Genomic DNA, 18,170 nt, shown 5'->3' on the forward strand with positions numbered 1-18,170 from the left:
GGGCGCGCCGCCACCGGTGCTTGCCGCCGCCCTCGGCCTCGGCGGACAGGCAAACCACGGCAACGACCGCTTCCCTCCCCGCAGCGGGGGCCTAGGCCCCAACTTCACAGCGCTAGCCAGCCGCAGAGCGATCCAGCCCCAGCGTCCTCTGATGAAATGCAAAGATGTAAAATAAAACAGTAACTGGTAGAGAAACACAAGTGATGAAGTGTATATTAATACACACTGTCCTGGTTTCAGCCAGGATAGAGTCAGTTTTCTAGTTTTTCATGCTAGCCTGCCAGCAAGAAGGCTGGGGGTGCACGGAGAGCTGGGAGGGGACACAGCCGGGACAGCTGACCCAGAGATATTCCCTACCAGCACAGCTGGCCCAGGCTGGCCAAAGGGATATTCCATACCATATGACATCATGCTCAGCATATAAAGCTGGGATGGAGAAGGAAGGGGTGGATGGATGTTTGGAGTATTGCATCTGTCCTCCCAAGAAACCATTACATGTGACGGAGCCCTGCTTGCTTGGAGATGGCTGAACCCCTGCCTGCCCGTGGGGAGTGGTGAATGAAGTCCTTGTTTTGCTTTGCCTATTAAACTGTCCTTATCTCAAACCAGGAGTTTTCTCACTTTTAGTCTTCTGATTCTCTCCCCTGTTTGACTGTGGAGGACTGAGCAAGCAGCTGCCTGGGGGCAGCTTTGTTGCTGGCTTTGTTGCTGGCTGGAGTTAAACCACAACACACACCCTATCAAAAGCTTACCAGTTCTCTTTACAGTCTAACACTTCTGAAGGAGGCCTTCCCTCAGGAGCTTTAGGGAAGAAGTACTCTTGCCCTCCTTTAAAAAAAAATACGAAGAATAGCTTACAGTGGAATACGTCAGTTGCGTACTTAATGACTCATAATGTCAAATTGGGTACTTTGGGAAAAAAAACCTTGATAACACTAGCACTGAGTTGTAGAAGTTTAAAAAAAACCCCACATTTATTCATGCATATTCATTGAGTGAATAAAATGACCCTGGCCTAGGTAAGCTACAGTTACTCAGTGGGGCAGTAAGGTCAGAGAAATTGCCACAGCAAGTGGAGCTAGTAAACATACTGAGAAGACAGCAGTAGCTGTGGGTTATACTAAGGCATTTCAGGTAACATCCCAATGTCAAGTAGACGGTTTTCACTAAACTAAGTCATTTAGAAATGTTCTATGCAGTACAAAAAAAATACTTGGTACGCTTCTCTAACAAAAAAACCCGCAACATTTAAGAACTATTCTCTAGCTTGCACATAGTGAAGTGTTATTTAGAGATTCAGGCGGCACAAACCAGCGGCTACCTGCTCGCTCCCTCAGCTGTCTTTCTGCACATCAAAATACTAAGTTTCAAAGGTCTTCAGTGTACTCACCAGCAATTAAGCACCTACAATTCGCATATTCAAAACAGATTTATGAACAGTAAGACAAATTATGCAAGTTGCTTTTTTTTTTTTAAACAAACCAGAGTGAAGACAAGAGATTTATTTTAACAAGACTAAGATTTAATTTTTAAAATTTGACATTTAATACAAATATGTCAGGATAACACAAATACACCTGAAATATGCCAGTGTCTGAACTTTTTATTTAACATGCAAAAAATCAATTAGAACACATAAAAAACCCAACTATAAGCTGTAATTTTACATTTATACATCAGAAGTGTCCATTTTAAGTTGAAATAATTAGTCAATAACATCTAAATACTGATTTATACTGCTAGAACATCTGTATACTCAAAGCAATAATTCTATATTTGCCCACAGTCTGTAATGACAATTCTTCCATTTACTAGCCCTTTAGGAGAACCAAAGGATTCAATCTTTTTTACAACATCCATTCCATCTTTCACAAACCCAAATACCACATGCTTGAAGTCCAAGTGTTCTGCTTTTTTAAGTGTTATGAAGAACTGAGAATTATTCGTATCCCTGCCCTTATTTGCCATTGACAACAGTCCAGGACCAGTGTGTTTCACTTCAAAGTTCTCATCTTCAAATGCTGTTCCATAAATTGACCGTCCACCTGTTCCATCATGGTTAGTTATATCACCTCCCTAAAAAAAAAAAAAAGGCACAGCATTAACTTACAAGTCCCGAAACATAAACCAAGAGCACAATTGCATTCCCTTTCAACAGTAAAGACTTTGCTTTGGATGAACTCATTCTTGTTTTTCACAAGTACCATATTTACTTAGATATAAGGCATCCCAGCTTCACCAGCTTTGTTCATGGTAAAGGAAGCAGTAGCAGAAAGCTTGTCCCTTGTTTATTCTGAACACAGCTTTTTCTTTCTACTTTACATGATGATCACTCCTCTAGGTCTGTCTTTCCCACTGCCTGCTTCCTGCATCACTTGGCCCTGACAGCTGGAACCTGCATTATCTCACTGAGGCCTGTCCTTGCTTAGTCCCTGCAGGCACAGAACTGATCACCTGAAAAAGGTTAAGGTACCAATGACCAGCAGTTTCTTGCTTCTGTGCAGGCAGCAGCTTTTGTCACATAACTGCTTGTTCAGGAAAGCAGCTACTGCTAGTGAGCAGTGTTTTTTGTCTTTCTGCAAGGCAGCAAGCTTCTGGCTCCTGATTATTTGGCTATACAAATAAAGGTGACAATATAGGTTATCATATCTTTGAAGGAAAGCCTTAATTCTCATTGGAAAGCTTCTCACTGCACCTGGAGGAAGGTTAGGCAAAGCAGAACAAACTTAGAATATACTAATTTCATGTGATAAAAGCTGACTTTTTGTCAGGGTACGCATGCTGCGGTTAACTCCTATAACCTCCTTACAGGAAGTAGAATACCCTGAAACAAGCTTAAACCCTAAATGAGCAATGCTGGTTTCCTTACAAGAAAGGCACAAAGTTTTAGCAAAAGAGCCATACAGGGCATACTTCAGACATGGGTGATACCTAATCAAGAGACTCAAGACAATTTTTTATTCTGGTGACGAGCCATTCATATATTAATGTCTACTTCTGAGTTTGTAGAAGGTCATGCCTCGCCTTCAGGAATGTACTGACATGCAGGAGCATTAGCTTAGTGTGTAAAGAAGTTGGCTCATTCTGTCTGTTACAAGTCACTAAAAGTCACTGAATTACTGATGAGAATTTTAGGAAAGGTCTATCTGAGGTATAATCAATCTCCTAAACCTTCAGCATTTATCAAGAACTTGTAGTGCTACCAAATGCACTCAGAGACTTAAAAGCAACACTGTCTACATGTCTACATCTGCAGATGCACTGTAGATGAGACTTAGTGAAAAATGTGAGCCTTTTCAGGAACAGGCCACTCCATGATAATAAGATTTAGAAGTTTTTTTTAAAATGAAAACTGGAGCATCTAAAGTATTTGGAGTATCAGGTTATAAGTGCATGTTGTCTGAAATACAAACTGTACTTCAAAATGTAAGGGAAGCCTAGAAACTAAGTGTTCTTGGCAGGTGAGCATACAGAAGTTCTTCTCCATAGAGAGAAAAGGCTGAATAGTAGTTTTGGGAACCCTACTTTCCTTCGTGCAACAGGCCCCTTTTCCATTGTAATAGGAGATCTCTATCTTCCTTTTTCCATCCACACTAACATCTCAGCACTAGGGAACACTGAAGTGTCAGGCAGCTGGCAGACATGCTACAAAGCATTTAGCTTAGGGCAGCATGTGCTTCCTGCACCATCTCTCATCTCCTTGAAGGGAGAGGGCAGATGAGAGCATCTTGCATACTGGATTCATGCTGCCAACAAGGACATGCTATCCTGTGTAAGTGGCTTTTTGAGGTGCCATTTTTAGGCAAGATGTGTCTTGTCCTCTCAATGACGAGTCTTCCCGTTATGCTTACCTGACACACGAAGTCAGTGACTATTCTGTGAAAACTGGAGTTCTTGAATCCAAATCCTTTCTCTCCTGTGCACAGGGCCCTGAAATTTTCAGCTGTTCGAGGGACAATATTTGAGAACAGCTCCATGGTTATGTGTCCTAAAGGTTCATCATCAGCAGAAACTTCAAAATACACAACAGGGTTGGTGTCCTTTGACAGTCCTGCTGCCAGAGACAAGTGTCCCTTCTGTAGTTCTGACAAGCTTAGCTGGCATTCTTCAAACCTCCTCTTGAAAGAATTAGCCATTTCTTGGCTTTTAAATCTGACTGCAAGTTGTTCTACTTTTACTTCACCATCTAAAAAGAAATTGGAGAACAGGATTCTTTACTCAGTATAGTCAGAAACAAATAGCTTTCGTCTTATATAATCTCCAGGGAAAAAGAAAACCACAGAAACTACAGACCACCTAAAAAAAAAAAACAAAAGCCATGTGAAAAAACACTCACCTGCATAATCTGTAGCTGTCCATATTAAAGCATTGTTTGATGTATCAGAGGGCACTAAGTTCATTTCTTTGGTGATGACATGGTTTGCACAGACTTTCAGAACTTGGTCCCTTCTCATGAGGACTCTATAATATTTCTTCTGTGTATGGAAGAGGATCTTTATCTCTCCAACACCACGCTCCTTCCACTGAGTAGCATCTCTGTCCCACCTGTAAAGTTTTGCCCTCTCTTTAAAGATGATTTCTTCATCTTCTTCTCCAGATTTTACCTCCACCTAAAACACAGCACAGTCAGGTACCTGTGATTTCCCAGAGAGTTGCTGTCTCCAACAATATTAATAGCATTATATACACTTATTATGATTCTGACATACTACAATGGAAAATTATTCAACATGCTCCTTTCTCCAACTCCATAGTCATCATACACCAAAATGAGTAAAACATCTAGCCTCTTCAGAATTTAAGAGCCCAACAAATTCCACTCTTTAAGACGAATTACAGCATTGCAGTACTACTTTGCCATGCTGCATATGGTTTTTGATGGGTGCTTGTTGGTTTTTGCTTTAGGGGTGGGTTTTTTGGCAAGTTTTTGTTGTTTTTTTCTTTTAAAAAACCCACTATCAACTGTTCTGGCACATTTCCCAGGAAAGTTTTAGGTTTGCTCAATAATGTGCACACTAAGAACATATAGTACCATTACCGTTCCAGGTGTTACCTTTTGAACACTGATAAAGAACTTAATATTTGCATTTGAAGAGAATAAACACAGAATATAACAAACTGAGGCCTGACAGCCATATCTCCTGTTTGCTTTATGTATGCATATTACTGGCCTCTAACCTCCTTTAATTAACACATCTTCCAAAGATACGTAACACTTAAAAGAACTGGAGAAATACATGACAAACAACTACTTCTGGAGGGAGAAATGAGACTGAAGAAATGAAGCAGCAAATAAGGAAAGAAAGATAACCATAGAAGTCATATGACACACAGGTGAGCAAAGGCATACAAAATTTTCAAGAAGGTGGCTGAAGACATGTTATAAACTACATCAGATTTTCTGTTCAAAAGACACTGCATACCGTTTATTCATGTTCTATTTGTCTTGCTTAATAATAATAGTAATCTATAATTAAATTACATTATTTATAGGAAAGCCAGATGATATGACTATAACATCAGAAAAGTTTGAAATGGTTATGAGGTACACTAAGGCTAAATACCAAATCAGGACATGAAGAACTGCATGAAGCCTCACTCAGTAAGTTACAAGGCTGCCTTCAAAGTTGAAGGTTCTCGTACTTCTTGAAAAACAATTTATTTTCAAACTAACAAAGTTAGTTCCCTTAGCCTTCAGGCAAGGTTAATTGTATTACATCTTTATTGCTTAGTGATTCTAGAAATCTCTTGCCTAGCTTAGACTAAAAATATTAAGTTGGCATGGCTTTCGCAGAACTGAATCTACAAGTCATGGAAACAAAGCCACAGCTGAGTTGTATTAGGACCAACAGTTACTCAGTTCTCTGCCTTGGTTTTCAACTGTGCTATGATGAATCAGTTTTAGCTTTTACAAGTTATGTATACAAATTTGCAACACTCAGTCAAGGTATAATGAAATGAACTTTGAAGATTTTAACTGATGCACCAAACATTTCCCCAGTGCTAAGCTGTACTAGGATTTAAAACAGCAGGTGTTTCTACATAGGCAGTGCAAGAAATACAGAACAAAGCACACAACACAGAGAGCAGAAGTTAGTTAAGCAAAGTATATTTTTAAAACTTGTTGTGTTAGCAGACATGCTTATCTTAATGGTGTTTTCTATTCCAGAAATCCCCTTACCTCTGGTAAGGACACAATTGGCTCAAAGTGGATATCATCACTATGTACTACCTCATCATCACTACCACCTTCTTCATCTGCTTTACGGGCAGTCTCTCCAAACACAGCTGCTCCTGTATTTGCCCATTTGAAGTTTTTATCTACAATTAAGAAAGTTACATTTTAAACTCTGTGTATTTTTTTCTTCCTGACAAAAACTTGCAAAACACTGTTGTTAACGGATCAGTCAGTAGAAATTGGGTGGACAGTAGAAATTTGGTATACTGTATGAAGCAGAAGTCCAGCTGAATGTCTGTCTCTGAGACTAGTTTAACTCACCTTTTGAGCCAAAAGCAAAGTCTCCAGAGTTTTTGGAAGCCAGATCTGCAAATGACAAGCCTGCAGTATTGCCAAAACCAAATGAGATGATTCTGTTTTCTATAAAATAAGAGGGGAAAGTCAAAGGTTTTTCTCTGCCTTTCTTAAAGAAAATCCTTTTAATGTTATGTAGTCACAAGAATAAACTGGAGAAGTCTCTACAGTATTTTTAGCTTCCAATGAATTTAAAGTTTGCATGACACTTGTCATAAAGACAGTAATTTATTATGGATTTAAAAAAGGTCTCAAGACTGTGTGAGACAGTTTCAGCATGTTTCGCCTGTGCAAGATCCACAGAGCTCTAGTAAGTATTCATGCAGTATTTAACAGTAAACTAATGAAAGAAAGTACATCATATATAAATTATACAACAGACACTAGCATTGCTCTGTAGTAGTGCCATTTGAACTTGATGTAGATAATTGTTTTAATCCCCAGTCATGTTTTTACTAGATTGGTACTCATGCTTCTAATTCGGTATTGGTACTACTTCTCTCCAAGGCAGCAACTACATTAGGTTAGTTTATCTACAGAAAAGCATACTTATGTTCCTACAAAAAAAATCAGAACATACCCCTGACCTTACCTTGTATTGACTCTGAACAGTCTGAATCACTTTTTTTAGTTGACAAGTCTACAGGTTTGTCATCAGCTCCTGATAAAGTCTGTGATACGTGCACAGTTTCTGTGGTGGAATCTGGTTCTTCATTGTTGGTAGTTGACTGGACAAATACTGTCACCTCACCAGCTGATGGAGTGGGTACTTCTTCCTTACTGGTACAGACTAAGTCAGTTGAGCTTGTAACCTCATTCTCCTGAGATTAATAGAAAAAAAGTTATGTAATAAGCAAATAAGTTAGGCGAGCCCAGTATTCAAACAACCTCCTCAGAAGACTAAGAATAGTCATTTTAGAAAAAAAGAACACCAAGAAAAATTGTTGTTGTAAGCTTTCTGAAGGTTTTCATTACACTTAACACACATAAGACATTAACTAGACAAGAGACTGAACTACCTTTGAAGTAGTATACTTTCAAAAAATACTATTGCTTTCTGAAATTAGTAAGTCCTTATACATACATTAGGAGTGATTTTACTACCCAAAGCAGTTTACACTTTGAGAACAGCTGTACCTCCTTTCTCTTCTCAAGGAACTTAAGATCTAAGCTTCCATTTCACTGTTGGCAGACTTGTGGCACAGCCACAAAAGGGTTGAATAGGTTTTTCCCACTGGATGTTTCAGTTCTCACAAGGTGAAAACTATGTAGTTTTACACATATATGAAGTAACTGTACAAGTTTAATGACAAAAAGTTTAGTAAAGATTTATTTCTTACTTTCATTTCTTGAATTTTAACTTCTGTCTGAAAGTCATTCTCAATATCACTGCTGACACCACAGACGGATGTAGAAGGAACCTGCAGAGTTTCTGCTTTAGCCTTCTCCTCAGGAGTTGGTTTCTTTTCCCAAGCAGTAACACATTCTCTTTCATTGTCGAGTTCACTTTTCCCTGTGATGCCTACTGCAAAGAATAAAAATTGGTGCAAAATAGCTATGAAGGCAACTAAATACTGAAGTAATTTTTGGCATTTTTTATTTTATAACCTCATGGTAGCCAGAGAAACTTGAAGTAAGACTCCAAGAGTTTTTCAAATAGGACTACTATTTAAACGGTGGAAGTGAGGACTAACTTATCTCCACTCAGCGTGACTAGAATTGGAAATTCATCATACTTGGCTTTCTATTGCTATCAGGGAATTTCCATGCAATGATGAGTTCAATCTTGCAGCTGCTTTCTTCAACGTTTGCTCATATTTCAGATGGCTCAATATACACCACCTCTTTCTAGCATATATCCTCAAAAACCCACAAACTTCACTTCTAGAACTATCTACACTGATCTTCAGTTATGTAACACTCAAGTCTGAGGCACAGCCACAGTAGACATAAACATAAGCAGCAAATTCAATCTTCTATACCTGTATTTTTAGTATAAAGACCAAATAATATAGTTCAACCAAAAAACAGTCAACTCATAAGCTGAATTTAAAAACTGCCTATCTGCAGAAGTGGCAAGTATTCACAGATGTAGACAATTTTTGTCTTATACAGTGTCATGCCAAGCTGAATTCTTCATATTCAGAAGAAAGGGCTCACGGTAGGATGACACTTTGATGTTGTTGTTTAGAGGCCACCTGAAATACACATTTCATTCAGGTACTACTTTACTGTTAACTAACAGTTCAACACACTGAGCTTAAAGCTGTATTTTGAGATGCAGCTTTTCTGCTCCCAGCATCAGTGCTTCGAAAAACTATCTCAGGAAACAAAGTTAACCTCAGTGCCCAAGGGTCCTTCAGATTGAGAGCTTATGTTTCATTATATAAGAAATTTCAAGTATTGTGTTTTAAGACATACCTTTTACAGGATCTTGCAGTTTCTTTTTCCCTTCTGAATCACTGGGATACAGTATTCCATTAAGATTCTTAACAGCTGTTTCATAGTCTTCATCTTAAATACAGGAAACAAGCGTAAGTTCTCAGGCATCCTCTAAGTACAGAGGAGTCTGCTAAGCCCTTCTGACCCACAAGCCTAGCAAGCATGCCCAATTTGCTTATGTTTTAAGGGCTCCACAGGTCACCAAGTAAGATTTCACTTCCTATTTTGCATATATGTGCTTCAGTATGCTATTGACACTTTTGCCAGCATAGATCATTACAGATATGTGGCACAAGTTTTGCTTTCAGAAAACACGTTTCTTACTAAGTGATTTTAAGAGTATCATTGAACAGAATAGAGAAGGAAGACTGAAGGTCTTTCATATAAAAACTAATAAGCTCAGATATTTGTGGCAGCAGTCTTGTCTGATCCCATTTTCTGTTGAATACAATGCTTCAGAACTTCCATTTAACATATTTGCTGCTGAATAAATTAAGAGTACTTTAGTTGCATGCAGTAAGATTTGATATGTTTCTAGTTTGAGTGTTAGGAATTTGCTTTAGAAGAACAATAAGCCATTAGTCTCGCATTTAGAGAATCTTGAGCATGTTCCTTTTTGATAAAGGCAGCCTTGTATTTGTCTCAAAATCGTTACAGAAGTAAGCCTGTTGCTCAAGCATCGAATTATTTAGTCTTACCTAACCAACTGCATTGGTAGTACGAGTGTAAACACCCGTAAGGCACCAATATAAATTCCCTTTAGTCATTCCTGGGACTTCATTGTACTATTCTGTCTTGAAGACCTGAGTGTACATCTTTGGCCATAAGGAAGACGACAGGATTATTTCCCATCAGTCCAAACAAAAAATATTTGAGTGTCTAATGGCTCTGATAGTACTTACAGAGTCACAGAACATTTAAAGTTGGAAGGGACCCATAAGGATCAAGTCCAACTCTCTACTACTTGCAGGACTACCTAAAACTAAACCATATGACTGAGAGCATCGTCCAGACACTCCATGAACTCTGACAGGCCTGGTGCCTTGACCACTGCTCTGGAGAGCCTGTTCCAGTGACTGACCACCCTCCCAGTGAAGAATCTTTTCCTAAATGTCCAATCTGGACTTCCTCTGACAGCTTCATTCCATTTCCTTGTGTCCTATCACTGGTCACCAGAGATCAGTACCACCTCCTCCTCCACTGACCCCCCTGAGGAAGGTATAGACTGATGAGGTCACCCCTCAGGCTTCTCCAAGCTCAAACCACATGACCTAGCTTCTCCTCATAAGTCTTGCCCTCAAGGCCTTTCACGAGCTTTGTCACCCTCCTCTGGACACACTCTAACACTTTAATGTCCTCCTCACATTGAGGCCCACAAAACTACACAGTGCTCAAGGTGGGGCCACACCAGTGTGGTATATTACACCCTTTCCCCACAGAAAGGCAACACAAAGATCAACTTTGGCACTCCTTACCATCGTCCTCATCACTCACATATCCAGGCTTATTCTTGTAACAGAAGAACGTTGAAGGTAGCTTGAGAAAGCCAGCAAGAGCTCTCTGTTCAGCAGTAGGTGTTAACTCGTAAACTATTACAACCTCGTTGGATGGAAGATCATCTTCTGACATTGTTGTCTTCTCAGCTTTTTACAGAAATTGAACAAACCATTAAAACTGAGTAATTTCAGAACAGGGAATAACATTAACCCCACATTGCCGTTATTGTAGAACTGAATTAATTCTAAGGCAGTTAGAAATACATTTGGAGCCTACATACTTTCTACTGATACCCAGGAAACAAAAATCGAAGTTACAAGATGCTAGGACTGACCACCCTGTTAAAATTTAAGAAATTCTAACATGCATGCCAACTACATCCTGTTCTATTGCCTTTGGGATTGAAGCATAAGAACAGAAACTAGTCTGCATCTTTATATTGTTAAAAGGATTATTTAGTTAAGTCCTCATGCCAAACAAAATATAACTATGGAGAAAAGGGATATAGGTTAGAGGTAGAGGGGCAGACTTCAGGCCTGAAAAGAATGAAGCTGTCTACAGCAACATATCCTATCGCAAGCTTAAAAGTGCTTTAAGTTCTAGAAAATATTAAACAGCAATGGAATAGAACTTATTTCAGATTACCTATGGGACATCTGAGCTTTTTATTAACTAATCTCAATTTACCATAACAGCTGTTGATGAAACTTTTGTTTTTAGAAAAGTAAAGTAATTTTTAGTTCCATCTTACAGAACAAAATAATATTGCTTTCAGCCTATTTAACTAGCTTTTCCAGAAAGGACAAACAGCACTATCCATTTTATTATATAGCTTTTCCTCCTCTCTCCTTCAACATTAAGTGGTCCATTCCACCTGTATTTGAAAAACAGTATATAATCAAAGGTTAAAGCTGAAAGCACAGCCTAGAGCAAACTGCAGAAAAACCTACAGCTCTAAGAACAAGCAGACAGATTTGGAAACAAAGATTTGAGTTTATTATGAGAGAATGGAAGCAAAGAGGGAGGATATACGAGTTTAAGCATCATGCATTGTTTGGTTGGGGTTTTGTTTGTTTGGGTTGCATTTTACTGTTGTTTTGAGAGGGGGAGTTTGGGAGTAAAGGTGTGAGAAACAAATTTGTTTATTGTTTATAAGAATTACCCATAAGCACATCAATATCCATGCATCGGCTGTTTCTAAGAACAGTTTGATTGCTTTAGTAAATCAACCTATTTGTTAATATTCTCTAGGTTTGAGTTAACTAGTCAGCAGAATTTGAAGGGTACTCTCAAAAAGCTCACTGTTCTTTTCATCAGAAAATACTTGATAAGTTTGCGGCACAATGTCGTCAGTCAGCGGGAACTTAAATCTTCAGCTCAGACCAGGCTACTACTCAGTCCCTGAGGAACACCAATTTTCCTACTCATGCAATTTGATATTCATCATTGCAAGAAAAGACAAGGGCAGAAGAGAAGTGTAATGTTTAGACATGCTCCTTGATCCTCTCACACAACTGACACACTAAAATAATTCTGCTTTTTAAAAGTAGTTTTCCCATTAGCATCTTCCAGTAGATTAAGAGGAATATAAAGAAGAGTAGTAGAGTAAATGCGGAATCCAAAGTACTAGTTCAAATTTAAGTCTTTTTTCAAAGACCTTGCCTCAAAGACTCTCCTTTTGTTTACAAGTTAACCATTTCAGGCATTTATATACTACGAGTGTAACACAAACCCATTACCAGCACACAGAGTCTCATAATCCTTTTTGCTCACTTTTTTTAGATCTCAATAGCTCTTCTGCGCCTGCATAAAGTAAATGCAGGATAAAATTCCTGAACAGCAAATTTCTAAGTTCATATTATGAAAATATCCATAGCCTGATGTCATATATTTTTCTCAGAATCTTACGCAAAACTCACTCACCCTAGCTGATTTAAGAATTAGGAGTACATCTAGTACCATATTATCAATATGTCGGTATCCTGCAAATTAGCATGTGTTTTACTCAGATTAGTTAAGCAAGCATCTCAACTGGACTAAGTAAGTCTGTACCAAGTTCACCACAGAGGTTTAAGTGTGGAGTATTTAGTCTTACAGCCATTAAAGGTTACAGCAAAAAAAGAGCTTTCCTTAGAATTAGAGAATTTATGAAAGTGTATCTTAATTGTCTTCCAAAGTCAGTTGAGTAGATAGTAAAAGTGTGAGCTTCCTTCAAGCTGAGCAGTATGAAGCTAGATAGAAGACCCTGGCAACAGACAATGTTAAGTCCATCACATTCGACAGACAGCATTCCATAAGAATTATCATGCAGTCTCTTTCAGTAGCCTTTGTGCAAAGTAGCTGAGTAAGAATAAGCTGTCCACTCGAAGTGACAAAAGGGTTCAACAGCAAAGATTAAAATTACAACATGCATTTGCCCTCAGAACATTAAGACTTGAGCAAGATGTTCATTGGTTTAGTTCAGTCAGTTTCTACTCACTGTCCCCCTCCCCAGAAAGTTAACTTTTCTTATTCAAAATTGCTGCAAACAGCTTAAATGTATCTTCACAGGCAGCCACGAAAACCAAGAGCCATGCATACATACAACATGTTCTTAAAAGACTGTTGGTTTTGTGATAATAGAACTTTCTACTCATTGGAAAAAATCCACACAAAGCATTGTTACTATATGGAAGGAAAAAAATAAAAGAAAAATACCATGCACAACAGTACTTTTCACTGGTGTATTATATTTCTGCTTTTGTTTCAACTGACATTAAGACCAGGTAGGCCTAAATATCTAGCTAGGCCCAATACTGAGCTTTTATTCTCATGCATGTATCAGTGAATATATCTTCCGCATGTAAGAGAAAAAGCACCAGAGTCTAAGCCTTAATGCATGTAACTCACATAGTAACATATACTTGACATAATTTTGATTCAAGCTTGTAAAAGTACTTATAAAAAACTTGTGAGCTGACCTGAGAAAAAAAAAAAAAGAACTTAAATACTTTTGCATGGAGGTGCAGAACTACTATGAAGTTAAATTTCTTCTGAATGTTGCTCTAGCACAACTCAGAAGTCGCTCCCCAAAAAACACTGCCCATGAGAAAACCTAAGGTTCTATTTGCACTGGGTAGGCTTGAAAATCTAATTTAGAAAGGACTTCTCAAAGTCATTTGCTATTAAGTCAGAGCTCAAAACAAAGCCACAAAAAAGCTTCACTGAAGACAACTATCAACTGTAAATAAATCATTAAGTATATAATTGTATCCTAGTTATCAGAAAAGTAGAAGTGAAGAAGTGTCTGAAATACCAGAAAGGCATATTTTGTTTGTTTTAAATACATTCCCTCCCCAATATAAAAATCAGGATCAATTTCAGGTAGCAGAAGTTCTTGCATGTATGCATTGTCACAGAATGCTTAATCACTTCACATTATGGACATCAAATGATGAAAATAAATTGAACTGTTATGCTCCATGCATAGAGATGCTTAAAAACACACAGAACAGTTGATTTTACATCATATATATGCGGAACAGGAGTTCAGCGTTTAAATACGAATGGCTTCTCTAGAAATCCAATTTTGGGAAAATGGTGTTTGGAATGACATTTTGACATTTTTAAACAGGGTAAGACACTAACATTAGAAGACTGCCTTGTGCAGACTAGAATAAAAATTTTCTTTTTAAAATTAAACTGCTGTTGAACTGTGTAAGTTGAGTATGCTTACAGCAAGCATGCTTGCAAGAAGCACTGTTAGTAACATCTTATAATGACATATGATCAAACTATAAGCTGTAACAGGTTACAAGTTTTGGTTACAGGTTCTGAATGTAAAAAAATTGCTTGCTCAGCAAAAGTTTTCTGACCAGCCAAGGTGGACTTCGTATTATACATGAATTATATACACATAAGCAGTAGCTAAGGAGTTGGTTTTCTCATTTCTGTGTGCTCCTTGTTTTTAAAAGTGCAGTAGTTAACATATTGATAATCGGGAAACTGAATTAAACATTTCCAACAGAGAGGCTAAATACATTCAAGCATTTTACTGGGTAACCTGTCTTGAGATCTTCAATCACATTTCACTGAAGTACAAGACCACAAGCACTAAGAGATGTATTCTCTAAAAATAACAAGAGCCTTTAATTTCTTTAAAAAAAAAAAAAGGAAGTTTTAGAGATCCAGTGTGCATGTTCAGTAAAACTGTGATGAGGAAGTGCAAGGCAGATATCCTCAGAAAATAACACAAACAGAAGCCAAAAGCTTAAAAAGGGCCATCCATTGTGCTAGCTCATATTAACTAAGTGCTATAGACATTCTCCAATAGGACAAATACAGTAGTCAGACACACACACCTTAACTACTCTTCTTCAGCATGCATGTTAATTACAGGGATTACAGAGCCAACTGTTTTGCCACAGTTGGGTTACTGTCCATGCCTGCTAAAGTGTTTTTATGACACATTCAGTGCAGTATGTAAATACCTTTACTATCAGGTTGCAAGGAAGATGTGCTTGTCCAAAAGGCCATTGGATTAGATTTAAAAAGGCTAAAATTAAATCCTAAAAAAATAAATTGTTTGGATATAAGCGTTCACCTGTAATTTTAAAAGGGTAAAACAGAACTATCTATGTTCTAGAAGCATTCTGTAGTTGTATTTCACAGCAGGAAATTTCTTCTGTTAATTCTACACAAGCTTATTCAACCCATGTGAATAGATGGCAGCTATCATCTTCCACCATGTCACTTTATTATACTTCAGTTAACAAACAGACAGTATGTCTTCATAATTTTGAGACTATTAAGCAAATTAAAAACTATCATCTGATACAGTCTTGCACTGATGGGAAGCAGCACACAGAGCCTTCAAAGAGAAGTACTCTACCAATAAAATGCTAGTAAATCCCATTCTTCTCAAAGACACATCAGCACATTACAGTGGTCATGACACAGCCACTTCTGCAAGCGTATCTTTTTCAGACAGTTGTAACTGAGGATGTAATCACGTGATGTCTTTTCAGGCTAAGAGGCTAACATCTGGTGTTATTTAAGCTGCAATTTCACGTGTGTAGAAGCCAGTCACTAAGACTTTAAGCAGATGTATAGAGAGCAGTTTTAGAATACCCATCCGTTCAATTGTGGGGATAATTCAAATTTTATCTGAAGCATACATTTGCTGCTCCCACACTTTACCACTCAAGAGCAAAGGCCCAGGTACATACACTACCAATACAGCTACCTATTTCAGTCTCAAAAAGTGAATCCACCGCTCCTTCTTTAAGCGCTTAAGCCTGAGATTCAGGTACAGCACTTCAAAGTAACAGCTCCTACCTGAAATCCCCTTTCTCACTAATCAACAAAACCCCATCCTGCACCACACACTTTCATTTTTATATGAAAATAATTATGACCTAAAATTCACTCCATTAGTGGAAACTCTTGAGAACTTGTGAAGCTGTGGGTACCCACGTTAGAACTGAAAGAAACTACACATTGAGACAATAGTAACGAATAGCATAGAGATGACTGCTTAATAAGTTGCATAGTTGAATAAATTACCAGCTCAATTGACACTCACCTTTTTCCAGAATTCTAAATGAGAAGTTAGAAGGTCCATCTTGTGCTGAAGTAGGCAAGTTGTCTACCTTGCTGTCTAGAGGCTTCTGAGGAGCACTACAGCTTTTTGGTGGGTCAGAGACTTCCAGTTCTTTCTGCGCTGTGTTCTGAGACATTGGAACATGGTCTTCACTCTTTCTTGGAGGATTAAAGCTGAAGCCAAAGAGAGAACCAGTAGCTGAAGTATTTCCGAACGTGAATGTCTTTGACTTTTCATTACTGAAAATGCTCTTGACAGATTCAGATCCAAATACAAACTTGGGAGGAGAAACTACTGTTTTTGTTGGTGTGTCAGAAGTGCTTGACACCTCCGCAACCTCTACAGTTACATCAGAAGTATCATCAGCATGGCTGAGGTCAGTTCTTTCTCTGGTAGTTTCTTCTAGGACAGCTACAGCGTTTTTACCACACGGAGATTCCTTCGGTGTATTGGCACGAGAAGAAAGAGGTGTTATCAGTGTGTCTCTCTCTTGGGCATGCTTTGCTTCATCAAAAATTTGCTTAAATGAGTCTGCAACATCTTGCAGCTTGAATCGCACAGCTAGAAGTTCTACTTTCCTTTCCCCATCTGCAAAGTCACATGCAGTCCATACCCATGCTCTATCAGATCCCTTCATTTGTTGCATATTCATATCTGGTGTTATTCTATGATTGGCACAGAGTTTTAGTACCTGGTCCCTTCTCATTACTATACGCACTTGTTTGTTGTCATAGTTCTGTAATATCTTGATATCCCCAATACCTCTCTCCTTCCACTGATTAGCATCTTTGTCATATCTGTAGAGCTTAGCTCTGTGACTAAAGATGACTTGCTCATTTTCCTCACCACTGGTCACTTCCACAAGGTCAGGCAGAGGTACCACAGGTTCGAAGTATTGCCCATCTCTCTCTTCTTCTTGAGTAACGTCAGAATCTTCATCTGTGCCTACCGATGTTCTACTCTGGTTCTGTTTGGCAGGAGATTTGGATGGGCTCAAGGCAGATTTAAAGCTGAAACTAAAACCTGTGGTAGACTCTCCAAATCTAAACAGATTTTTCCTTACAGGGCTACTTGCAAGAGGCGATGCATATACAGAACTACTCACACTATCATCCAACGCTTCTTCACGCAAATCATAGTTATCCCATTCCAGAGTAGGCCCAGTACTTTCAGCATGTGGCTTTATAACCACATCAGAAGCACTGCTGGCACAAACAGAGTTTACATTTTCCTCTTCTGACACTTTAGTTTTATCATCTGTCAGAAAAGTTTTGAGATCTTTTAAGTCACACTTCATTTCTTCTGCTTTCTGTATAAGTTGAGCTGTCCTACCTGTATCAACAAGTTTATGGGGTGTCTGCAGTGGTATATCTAGTAGTAGCCTTTGACATTCTTCAAACTTCTGTTTGAACTCCTCAGCCTGCTCTGGTGTCTTGAATTTTGCTGCCAGATGTTCCAACTTTGCATCACCATCAGAGAAGTCACTGGCCATCCACATCCATGCTTTGTCTGAGCCAGACAGCTGTTTCAAGTTCATCGTTGTTGTTATCCAGTGATTTGCACACACCTTCAGTACCTGCTCACGCCGCATTAATATCCTTACTTTGCCATTAACTTCATTTTTAAGAATCTTCAGGTTGCCCACCCCACGTTCTTTCCACTGGCTTGTTTCTGGATCAAACCTGAACAGCTTTACTCTTTGGGAGTATAACACTTTCTCGTCTTCCTCTCCTGTAAATGGTTCTACTTTTTCAGGCATCTGAACTATAGGTTCAAAATGGATATCATCACTGTCTTCCGTCTTATAAACATCATCATCCTTCTCACCAAGGTCAGCAGATGCGTTTGCTTTGTGATCCATTTTAGAATCTTGCGAAGAAAACAGCTTTTCACCTGCACCTGAAAAGCCTTTAAAGTTAGGGTCTTGTTTGCCAAACTGAAAACCTTCCCCTGGAGTACTTTTTGCAAGCTCAGCAAAAGTACAAGTGCTGCTATTTTGCCCAAAAACAAAGTCACCTTTCTCCTTGTTTGCCGTTTCTTGAAATTGGAATGTAATTCCGCTATCTGAAGGAGGTTCTTTTTTGTCTTTTTCATCAATGCTTTTTAAGAAGCCAGTTG

At 38.5% G+C, this 18,170-nt stretch overlaps 1 protein-coding gene across 1 annotated transcript in view; it reads right to left on the bottom strand.

Annotated features, from left to right (window-relative positions):
• Positions 1-1,500: 1,500 nt before the first annotated feature.
• The window catches only part of RANBP2 (RAN binding protein 2), a 31,408-nt gene continuing 14,738 nt past the window's right edge, over positions 1,501-18,170 (bottom strand). Inside the window, exons 20-29 of the mRNA XM_010287292.1 lie at positions 16,035-18,112; positions 10,450-10,617; positions 8,954-9,046; positions 7,873-8,054; positions 7,125-7,353; positions 6,500-6,598; positions 6,182-6,321; positions 4,337-4,610; positions 3,852-4,186; positions 1,501-2,076 (exon numbers count right to left, since the gene is read on the bottom strand). Of these exons, the coding sequence (XP_010285594.1) occupies positions 1,771-2,076; positions 3,852-4,186; positions 4,337-4,610; positions 6,182-6,321; positions 6,500-6,598; positions 7,125-7,353; positions 7,873-8,054; positions 8,954-9,046; positions 10,450-10,617; positions 16,035-18,112 (3,904 nt within the window). The 3' untranslated portion in view covers positions 1,501-1,770. The remainder of the gene's footprint in view (positions 2,077-3,851; positions 4,187-4,336; positions 4,611-6,181; positions 6,322-6,499; positions 6,599-7,124; positions 7,354-7,872; positions 8,055-8,953; positions 9,047-10,449; positions 10,618-16,034; positions 18,113-18,170) is intronic.

The sequence above is a fragment of the Phaethon lepturus genome, unplaced genomic scaffold (genome assembly GCF_000687285.1).
Source record: "Phaethon lepturus isolate BGI_N335 unplaced genomic scaffold, ASM68728v1 scaffold13135, whole genome shotgun sequence".
NCBI classification, from domain to species: Eukaryota; Metazoa; Chordata; class Aves; order Phaethontiformes; family Phaethontidae; genus Phaethon; species Phaethon lepturus.